We start from the raw sequence: 11,418 nt of genomic DNA, 5'->3' as shown, positions 1-11,418 counted from the left end.
TGTACATAAAGTGTTGTAATTATATTGTAAAATGGATGGATGGATGGATGTTTAAAAAAAACTGTTATTAATTAGTAAGTATACATTTTTTGAGCCTTTTTAGAGAAAATCAAATAATTGTAGTAAATTATGCAAATTACTCGATGATGTCATGATGGCCACGCCCATAGCCACGCCCCCACCGCCACAGGTATCTTGGCAGTTTATGGGAAACACTGCAAATGTATGCCTGGCGAGCCGAAAACGGATGGGTTTAGTGTCATTTCTCATGAGTGATCAACTTTCACCACTTTCATTTGTATGCCTTTTATTTAAGTAATTACACTTCAAAATACATGCTGCAGATTTTGTAAAAGCAAAATAACCTGTCAGTACCGCCATCTTTTTTTCTCTACTGCTATGGACCGACAGGGGGAAAAACGTGTATTTTACAATGTACTATATTACAAATATGTGGATATGTGGTTCAAATCTGAATACAGTAATAATAATAAAAAAGGAAGACAGTACCACTTTGTGAAAGCACCAATGTCAATGGAAGAAAGAAAGAAAAGAAGCTAAAGTCTTAAGCTGTACAATGTTACTTGGGGGGGGAAACAAAAAAGCAGATTCTCTTGAATTCACAGTGATTTGTCTTTCAAGCTTTGCTGTATTTGCTTCTTGTTTTGTTTTGAAATACACGTCAGGACCATCCCATCAGTGCTTGGTGAGGTAAAGGAACTCCTCCCTGGTTTTGGGGTCGTCCAGGTAGATGCCCAGCATGGAGCTGGTCACCGTGCGGCTGTTCATCTTCTGCACGCCTCGCATCACCATGCACATGTGCCTTGACACATACACACATTAGACCCGGTCATTAGGAGCTGTGTGTGTGTGTGTGTGTGTGTGTGTGTGTGTGTGTGTGTGTGTGTGTGTGTGTGTGTGTGTGTGTGTGTGTGTGTGTGTGTGTGTGTGTGTGTGTGTGTGTGTGTGTGTGTGTGTGTGTGTGTGTGTGTGTGTGTGTGTGTGTGTGTGTGTGTGTGTGTGTGTGTGTGTGTGTACTTACGATGCCTCGATGACCACGGCGACACCTTTCGGCTGCAGGGCCTCAGATAGCCCCATGGCGATTTGCTTGGTGAGACGCTCTTGAACTGCGGAGAAGGCAAAGCATTACTGAACACGCCTGAACTGGAATATACGTCCTTGAGGAAAAGGGCTGAGGGAAGCTCACCTTGAAGCCTCCGACTGAAGATCTCCACGATCCTGCAAAGGACAGACGTTTTCATGCGGCGAAACAACACAACAACCACAAGCACAACCACAGACCACAGGGTATGTAGCACTTCTACATGTGGGCCACAATTTGTTTAGGGGACGCCTCTGGTATGAGGGGGAAAACACATTTTAATCTTAATACTGTATTTGATCTAATACGTTTTTGCCTTGGGCTTAAAAATGTGTATATAATATGTATATTAATGTGTGTATATATATTAATATGTATGTATATATATATATATTAATGTGTATGTATATATATATGTATATATGTTTGTATATATATATGTATGTGTATATATGTATATACATATATATATGTATGCATATATATATATATATATATATATATATATAAATTTATATATACATATGTATATTATGTATAAATAAATATGTATATACATACAGTATATGTATACATAAATATATATGTATTTATGTATATATACATGTGTTTGTATATATGTACATATGTGTACGTGTATATATATATGTATGTGTATGTATGTATATACATATATATATGTATGCATATATATATATATATATATATAAATGTATATATACATATGTATATTATGTATAAATAAATATGTATATACATACAGTATATGTATACATAAATATATATGTATTTATGTATATATACATGTGTTTGTATATATGTACATATGTGTATGTATATATATATATATATGTATATATGTTTGTATATATATATGTATGTGTATATATGTATATACATATATATATGTATGCATACATATATATATATATATAAATGTATAGATACATATGTATATTATGTATAAATAAATATGTATATACATACAGTATATGTATACATAAATATATATGTATTCATGTATATATACATGTGTTTGTATATATGTACATATGTGTATTTATGTATATATGATTATATATGTGTATATATACATATATATATATACACATATATGTATGTATATATACATATATTAAAGTTAAAGTACCACTGATAGTCACACACTGGGTGTGGTGAAATTACTCTCTGTGTTTGACCCATCCCCTTGTTTCACCCCCTGGGAGGTGAGGGGAGCAGTGAGCAGCAGCGGTGGCTGTGCTCGGGGAATATTCGTTGGTGATTCAACCCCCAATTCCAAACTTTGATGCTGAGTGCCAAGCAGGGAGGTAATGGGTCCCATTTTTATAGTCTTTGGCATGACTACATATATGTATGTATACATACATTTATGTATGTATATATACATTTATGTACACATATATATATATATATATATATATATATACATATATGTATGTATACATTTATGTACACATATATATATATATATATATATACATATATGTATGTATATATATATATACAATGTATGTATGTGTATATATACACACATGTATGTATATATACATATATGTATATATACATACATGTATATAATACATATATGTGTATATATACATATATGTATATATATACATATATGTATTTATACACATATATGTATATATATATATACATATATGTATTCATACACGTGTGTGTGTATACATATATGTGTATATATACCTGTATATATACTGTACATATATGTATAAATACATATATGTATATACATATACATATATGTATATATACATATTTATATATGTATATATACATATATGTATGTGTATATACATGTATATATACATATTTATATATGTATATATACATATATGTATGTGTATATACATGTATATATACATATTTATATATGTATATATACATATATAAATATGTATGTACATGTATATATACATGTATGTATATATACATATGTGTATATACATATATATGTATATATACATATATGTATATATGATTATATATGCCTTTATGTATGCATGTACATATACTGTATATATACATGTACATATATACATACATATATTATTTTAATGATATATAACTAATGATTAATATAATTGGATATATTAACAGTATGTAATATATATATATACATATATACATACATACATATATTATTTTAATGATATATAACTAATGATTAATATAATTGGATATATTAACAGTATGTAAAGGTTTGACTCCTACCTTGTTTACTTTTGTAATCAATCAGAAAAATCAAGCGGCTAAAATGCGCCAAAGTGCTTTAAACGGGTGTAATTTTGAATTTTGCATAGTGATTTGACGTTTGTTATAATATGTACAAGGTTCAGTGAGCAGGTTGTGTAATGTGTGACCATGTGTGTTGACTTATTGACTACGGAAGACGCACTTGGCTCGCGGGCCGTACTTTGGACACCCCTGATAATACATCGAAAGCCGAGAGTCTCGATTGTGCTATTTTAGTCTATAAAAAAGGGGTGGGGCGTTGTGTGGGTGTGTGTTTAATTACCTCGCCAGCTTGCTCAGTCCCACTACTTTTTTGTTGGGAACGTATCCGATATGGACCTGGGACATGGAGAAGACACGTTTAAACAAAAAAGGTTGTCTTCCGACTCGAAAGACGGCTGGAGAAGGCGCTCACTCTGCCGAAGAAGGGCACCAGATGATGCTCGCACAGGGAGAACATGTCGATGTCCTTCACGATCACCATCTCGTCGTGGTCCTCGTCGAATATGGCGTCGTTCATGATGTCTGCAGGCAAGCAGGGGACGCCATTATTCAGCGTGTCCATTCCAATAGAAACCTGCCTAACCCGTCTCGCCTGTCCAACAAGCATTTCTACTATTATGTGCTATTTAATCATGAATTGTACTGTTCTGATGAAAAAGGTACATCCTGTCTGACTTGATCCTTTTTGACTAACCTAGTGTTAAAGTGTCCAAACTTGTTACCACTTGGTCCGTGGTCACTGGCAAAAGGATTGAACCCAACCCTCTAAATCCTATGTGTCAAAGTCGAGGCCCGCGGGCCAGATCCGGCCTGTGGATTATTTATCTATGGATATTTGATTAGTATTAGAAGCGGCTGTTAGAATAATGATGTATATATTATCACACAACTCTTATGCTTAAGGGCCGTTGCTATAGTTATCATCAATTGTGCTGAAGTTGTACTTTTTCTATCTGTGCAAAGCAAGGTCGTCTCGTATCAGTGTTTTCAGACCCTGAATCGGCCTGCTGACTGCCAAGGGAACATCGAGTACCGTGACGCAGACAAAGCAGAGACAAGGCGATATCCATACTTGCCAACCTTGAGACCACCTCCGAATTTGGGAGATGGGGGGGAGGGGGTTTGTTGGTAGCGGGGGGTGTATGTTGTAACGTATTGTAGAGTTATTGCTGCAAGGGATTCTGGGTATTTGTTCTGTTGTGTTTATGTTGTGTTACGGTGCGGATGTTCTCCCGGAATGTGTTTGTCATTCTTGTTTGGTGTGGGTTCACAGTGTGGCGCATATTTGTAACAGTATTAAAGTTGTTTTTGCGGCCGCCCTCAGTGTGACCTGTATGTCTGTTGATCAAGTATGCCTTGCAATCACTCATGTGTGTGCAAAAGCCGCATATATTATGTGACTGGTCCGGCCCACTTTTTGTATGGAGGAAAAGCGGACGCTATAGGCAGTGCCTTTAAGGCCCGCCCCCTATATTGTTGTACGGGTGGAAGTCGGGAGAAATTCGGGATAATGGTTGATTTTCGGGGGGGGGGCACTGAAATTCGGGAGTCTCCCGGGAAAATCGGGAGGGTAGGCAAGTATGGCGATATCACGAGTGTCAGCACATTTGCATTTCATTAATAGTCATATATTGTGTCTAACTGCAGTTGTGGAGATGACCCCCCTTCCCTCAGCGACAGCTTCAGTGATGTAACCAGGGACCTCCCAAATAAATAGAGGAAGTACTTGGGCTGGACTTTAGAGCGTAGTTTGGATCTGTAACGAGAGTACAGCCCAAAAAAAACGTCTCCCCTCAATTGAGCGAAATGTAACTCTGTCTCTGCATGATTCCTTGCTTCTTGTCTGTTTAATAGATGTCATCAGTGTTTGAACCTGACACCGGCTCGCAGGCCACAGCCACCTGCTGCTGTTTTGCACGCACCAATACTCCCATCAGTGTTGGCGCTAGAAATTTTAAAAATGGGGTCCTAGGTGTTAGAATAATTGTAAGTTCTCACAAAAAACTTTGTGTTGAAATGAGTTCCAGGCAAAAGGACGGGGGCTGTCTTTGAGGCCTACCAAGAGTAAGGCTCGTAAAACTCCACTGTGTAAGGGGGAGAGCCACATGAAGGCTTTTCTGTTTCCTCTCATGTATGGTAATCAACAGATGGATGTTAATCTGGCCCGAGGACTTCAAAGCGGAGAGATGACAGGATCTGCCCAATTTCCAGACGAACTCTTTTTAAACTATTTTACGGACTCTTTTTGAACTGACCTTTCCTGTCAATTGTTTACGACCTTTTCTGTGAACTTTTTGCGACCTTTGTCCTTTGGAAGCAAAGGTGGCCATGTGGTCGGCGAGGGTCCAGAATAAAGGAAGGAGGCGTGCAATCTTTTGTCAGAGCGTGCTGAGATACTGTACAAGGTGTACAGTGTGTCCAGGCGTGCCTCCTCAATTGAGTCCAAATTGAATTATGTCTCTGTTTAATTCTTTGCCTCTTGTCTTGTTTGATAGGAGTCATCAGTGTTTGAACCGGACACTAGAGACCCCGTCAAGTCATAAAAATACATTTTTGGGGTCCCTTTTTTTTGGGACCGTTTTGAAAACAAATGATAAATGTATGCATTATCCTGTTATATCTTACATTCTATATTGTGTTTTGGGGAAAGGTTGTCATAAACAAAAAAAATAATACAAAAGAAATGTAAATGTATTCAGTTATAAACATTCATTCACTTTCTTCTTTCCTTCACTTTACCGCTGCTGATTTTTTTCTTCTATATTTTTATTGTAATATTTTCAGAATGTGTTTGTTCTATTTTTGGCCAAAGAAAACAATCTGAAGTTGTCTTTATTTTTTTGTTTTAATGCCATGATTAGAATAGTCCGGCCCGCGTGTGCACAGATTTTCCTCCATGCGGCCCCTGAGCTAAAATGAGTGACCCCCATGCTCCAAATGGACCAATTAGAGGGGGGGGGGGGGGGGTTTGCACTTCAGTCATCTACCCTCAACACCCCCCAAAATAATCTTGTAAAGCAATCCCTACTAGAAGACTCATTGTGTTAAATTGGAGGCCACACCCGCTGGATTAGAGATGGTCTTTATTTTCTCAAAGCGGAGAAGATGAGGCTGACCTTGAACTCCAGAGCTGTGGTGGTGCCTTTCGGAGATATGTAGGAGTGCCTGATCTCCAAAATGAACCCCGATTGAAACATTGAAATGCGGGTGGTTGATGAGCCTTTTGTGTGCCATTGAGGAATGCCACTGTTTATAGTTTTATGGTGCTTTCTCTTTGATTTATTTTCTTACTTATTTGATTAGATTTTTTACTCGTTGATGCATTTTTTTTTTTGCTATTCCTGTCAACTATATTTGTACATTTGCATGTAGGACAACAAAAATCCTGCAAGTTTTAAAGTTTGGTGACTCTTAGCAGATAATTAGTTGGAAACCGGTTGTGCACGTTTATACTGTATGTACAGTACAAGCCACAGGTTTGGACACACCTTCTCATTCAATGCATATTCTTTATTTTTCATGACTATTTACTTTGTAGATTGTCACTGAAGGCTATGCAACTATGACACCTGTGAAAGTGAAAACCATTTCAGAACCTTTTGAATCTCATGGAGAGAATGCCAAGAGTGTGCAAAGCACTAATCAGCGCAAAGGGTGGCTATTTTGAAGAAACTAGAATATAAAACATGTTTTCATTTATTTCACCACGTGTTCATTCATAGTTGTGATGCCTTCAGTGACAATCCACAATGTAAATAGTCATGAAATTAACGAAAAGGCATTGAATGAGGAGGCGTGTCCAAACGTTTGGCCTGTACTGTGATGTCAAATTGCAACTTTACTCTTCTTGAACAGTCCTGACTTACCGTCCACGGTCTCATGGTAGCCCTTGGTGAAGAACTGCATGGCCTTGGAGGCCCTCAGCGGCGTGCGCAGCAGTCCCTGGCGGTCCACGTCCTCTCCCAGCTCCCGCAGGATGCTGGTGTAGGCCACCTCCAGGGCGGGCAGCCGGCTCTTGTCCTCGGCCTCCTTGCGGGAGGTCTCGTGGCCGCGGCGCCCGGCGGCCTTCTTGCCGTCGATGATGAGCTCGGAGAAGCTGTTGTTGCAGTGGAACTCCTCCGCCACGTCGTTGACCTGCACGTTGCAGTGGCCGTTCATGATGCTCGAGGAGGAGGAAAGGAGTAGAGCAGGCGAGTAGTCCTGGTGTTGACTGTGCCGCAGGTCTCTAAGTGCCGCTTTTTAACAGCGAGTTGATTCGCCAAGGTGCTGCACGAAGGGACACGCCCACTCCAACCTCACCCGCCACGCCCCCTAATGTAAGTACCACCGCATTCCTCCTTTCCTCCATCACTAGACATGATCTGTCTCTTGATCCATCTCCATGCATTGATTAGTTTTGTTCACTCACACACACACTCACACACACACACTTACACACATACACACACACACACTCACACACACACACACTCACTCACACACACACACACACACACACACACACACACACACACACACACTCACACACACACACACACTCACACTCACACTCACACACACACTCACACACACACACACTCACACCAGGCTCATGACTTCACGTGGATGCCTTGACATTTAGGCACAGGGAGTTGAAAGTGCGACTCGAAAGCCTTTTGTCGCCCTCAGCTCATTTGTTAAAGGCCTGCTGCATATTTTTTAGGATAATTGGGATCTTTGACTATCTTTCTGGTAACCGAGACATCCTGCGCTGCGAAAACTGAAATCTAAGTAAGATTAAAATAAAAGTCTGATAAGATAATTCTTCTCACTAAGCAGATTTTGTGTTAGAGTGTTTTACTTGTTTTAAGGGTTTTGGTCCTAAATGATGTCAGTAAGATATTACAGCTTGTTGTTGAGATTTGATGACATACACTACCGTTCAAAAGTTTGGGGTCACCCAAACAATTTTGTGTTTGAGCCTTCATTTCTAAGAACAAGAATAGACTGTGGAGTTTCAGATGAAAGTTCTCTTTTTCTGGCCATTTTGAGCGTTTAATTGAGCCCACAAATGTGATGCTCCAGAAACTCAATCTGCTCAAAGGAAGGTCAGTTTTGTAGCTTCTGTAACGAGCTAAAGTGTTTTCAGATGTGTGAACATGATTGCACAAGGGTTTTCTAATCATCAATTAGCCTTCTGAGCCAATGAGCAAACACATTGTACCATTAGAACACTGGAGTGATAGTTGCTGGAAATGGGCCTCTATACACCTATGTAGATATTGCACCAAAAAGCAGACATTTGCAGCTAGAATAGTCATTTAGCACATTAGCAATGTATAGAGTGTATTTCTGTAAAGTTAAGACTAGTTTAAAGTTATCTTCATTGAAAAGTACAGTGCTTTTCCTTCAAAAATAAGGACATTTACATGTCACCCCAAACTTTTGAACGCTAGTGTATATTGAGTAAAACATGCTTGAAACTAGAATATCAACAGTTGCAAAGCTGTGTCATCAAAACTCACAAGTATAAAACTGCTTTTTCAAAGAAATAATTTCTTATTTCAAGCATGAAAAAAAAAAATCATGATTTTGACACAATTGTGTCTCATAATTAAAACAGATGACAGCCAAATGGACTTTGCTGTTTTATTTTCAATGAAGCGAGAGAACATAAGTACTCATATAGTAGTACAGTTGGCACAGTACAGTAAACTGACAGTTAATATTTAAACATTTGACATTTCTAACAATTTTGAACAGAAATAGTTCATGCACATATGCGCACTAATTGACAGAAAGAGCACGCACTTGGCGCGATGATGTCATGTTATCCATGGAAAAATGCATTTTTAGACAATATGATTTGCCTGAGCGGCTAGGAGACCCCGAGAGTAACAAGCGCTTGCCTTGTTGCCTTTCCATTAAGAACAATAAACTAGTTTTTAGTATAAGTTTGCTGGTTTCAAGAAATGTAATGCCGAGCGCATATCATTATGTCAAGATAATGGCACTAGCATTTACTTCATTTAAGAACATTTTTCAACATGTTGAGCAAAAAGTTCTCATATTTTTTTTCCTACCAAGAAAAGTGCACTTGTTATTAGTGAGAATATACTTATTTTAAGCTATTTTTGGTTCATTGAAGTTAGCTAATTTGACTTGTTTTGGAAAGTCTTGACAAGCCACATTTTCTTGTTCTATTGGCAGATAATTTTGCTTACTTCAAATAAAATACCCCTCATTTTTGTTTTTGTTTTTTCTTGTTTTTGAACACTGACTTTCTGCAGTGTGTCGTGTGCAAGAGCTATTTTTTTTTGCCAATAGATCCCTAAAAAGTGGAGCCGTCTTAGAGACCCTGTCAAAAAAAAGTCTGTAGATTTTACTGACTCGCCTGTCCGCCAGCATGTACACTGCAGCAAGTCAGTGTTCAAAAACAAGAAAAAAAAAATACAAAAATGAGGGGTATTTTATTTGAACTAAGCAAAATGATCTGCCAATAGAACAAGAACATTTGGCTTGTCAAGACTTTCCAAAACAAGTCAAATTAGCTAACCTCAATGAACCCCAAAATACCTTAAAATAAGAATATTCTACGGAGCCCCTAAAGGGACATGGGGAATTTTTTTTTTTTAGACATGTATCTCGTGCGCACGGGAAACTTTTAATTTTTTTAATAAAAAGTTTCTCGTGCGCACGAGATACATGTAAAAAAAAAAAAAAAAATCCCCATGTCCCTTTAGGGGCTCCGTAACATTCTCACTAATAACAAGTGCACTTTTCCCGGTAGGGAAAAAAAAAGAGACCTTTTTGCTCAATATGTTGAAAAATATTCTTAAATGAATTAAATGCTAGTGCCATTATCTTGACATAATGATATGCACTCGGCATCATGATTTTTTTTTTCATACTTCAAGTAAGAAATGATTACTTTAAAAAAGTAGTTTTATACTTGTGAGTGTTGATGACACAACACTTGATATTCTAGTTTCAAGCATGTTTGACTCAATATAGCTCATCAAATCTCAGCAACAAGCTGTAATATCTTACTGACATCATTTAGGAGCAAAACCCTTAAAACAAGTAAAACACTCTAACATAAAATCTGCTTAGTGAGAAGAATGATCTTATCAGATAGAAAATAAGCAAATATCACCCTTATTAGTATATATATATATATATATATATATATATATATATATATATATATATATATATATATATATATATATATATATATATATATATATATATATATATATATATATATATGTGTGTGTGTGTGTCAGTTTTTTGACGGATTACTAAAAACAGCAGAGTGATCCTGTCATATAAAGGATCTTTGGGTAGAGTTTTTTGACAGATTACTAAAAACAGTGGTGATCCTGTCATATAAAGGATCTTTGCCAAGGGTTTTTAACAGGTAACTAAAAACAACAGTGCTCCTGTCATATAAAGGATCTTTGAGTTTTGTTTTTGGCAGTAGATTCCTAAAAACAGCAGAGTGGTCCTGTCATATAAAGGATCTTTGCCAAGGGTTTTTAACAGGTAACTAAAAACAACAGTGCTCCTGTCATATAAAGGATCTTTGAGTTTTGTTTTTGGCAGTAGATTCCTAAAAACAGCAGAGTGGTCCTGTCATATAAAGGATCTTTGAGTTTTGTTTTTGGCAGTAGATTCCTAAAAACAGCAGAGTGGTCCTGTCATATAAAGGATCTTTGGGGAGAGTTTTTTGACAGATTACTAGAAACAGTGGTGATCCCGTCATATAAAGGATCTTTGCCAAGGGTTTTTAACAGGTAACTAAAAACAACAGTGCTCCTGTCATATAAAGGATCTTTGAGTTTTGTTTTTGGCAGTGCATTCCCAGTGTTGGGACTAACGCGTTACTAAGTAACGTGTTACTGTAACGCCGTTACTTTCGGCGGTAACTAGTAATCTAACGCGTTATTTTTTTATATACAGTAACTCAGTTACCGTTACTGCATGATGCGTTACTGCGTTATTTTACGTTATTTTTTATGTAGTATCGGCTAGAAACTGAAGATCTGAGTGTG

The 11,418-nt window shown here is 37.3% G+C and overlaps 1 protein-coding gene across 1 annotated transcript; it reads right to left on the bottom strand.

Annotated features, from left to right (window-relative positions):
- Positions 1–296: 296 nt before the first annotated feature.
- gch2 (GTP cyclohydrolase 2) lies at positions 297–7,582 on the bottom strand. Its single transcript, XM_062054816.1, has 6 exons — positions 7,249–7,582; positions 3,795–3,904; positions 3,663–3,718; positions 1,208–1,239; positions 1,043–1,127; positions 297–823 (listed from the first exon to the last, which is right to left on the bottom strand). Exons 1-6 carry the CDS (start codon positions 7,538–7,540, stop codon positions 697–699), a joined length of 702 nt encoding a protein of 233 aa, XP_061910800.1. The 5' UTR covers positions 7,541–7,582; the 3' UTR covers positions 297–696.
- Positions 7,583–11,418: the final 3,836 nt, after the last annotated feature.

The sequence above is a fragment of the Entelurus aequoreus genome, linkage group LG08, assembly GCF_033978785.1.
Source record: "Entelurus aequoreus isolate RoL-2023_Sb linkage group LG08, RoL_Eaeq_v1.1, whole genome shotgun sequence".
Lineage (NCBI taxonomy): Eukaryota > Metazoa > Chordata > Actinopteri > Syngnathiformes > Syngnathidae > Entelurus > Entelurus aequoreus.
The sequence above is the reverse complement of the archived record's forward strand: the minus strand, read 5'-3'. Positions and strand labels throughout refer to the sequence as shown.

Coding starts and splice junctions, on each gene's coding strand:
- gch2 (XM_062054816.1), bottom strand. CDS start 7,540: ATGAACGGCCACTGCAACGTGCAGGTCAACGACGTGGCGGAGGAGTTC. Junction 3,905..7,248: donor CTACCATGAGACCGTGGACG/GTAAGTCAGGAC, acceptor GCTTGCCTGCAG/ACATCATGAACGACGCCATA. Junction 3,719..3,794: donor TGGTGCCCTTCTTCGGCAGA/GTGAGCGCCTTC, acceptor TCCATGTCCCAG/GTCCATATCGGATACGTTCC.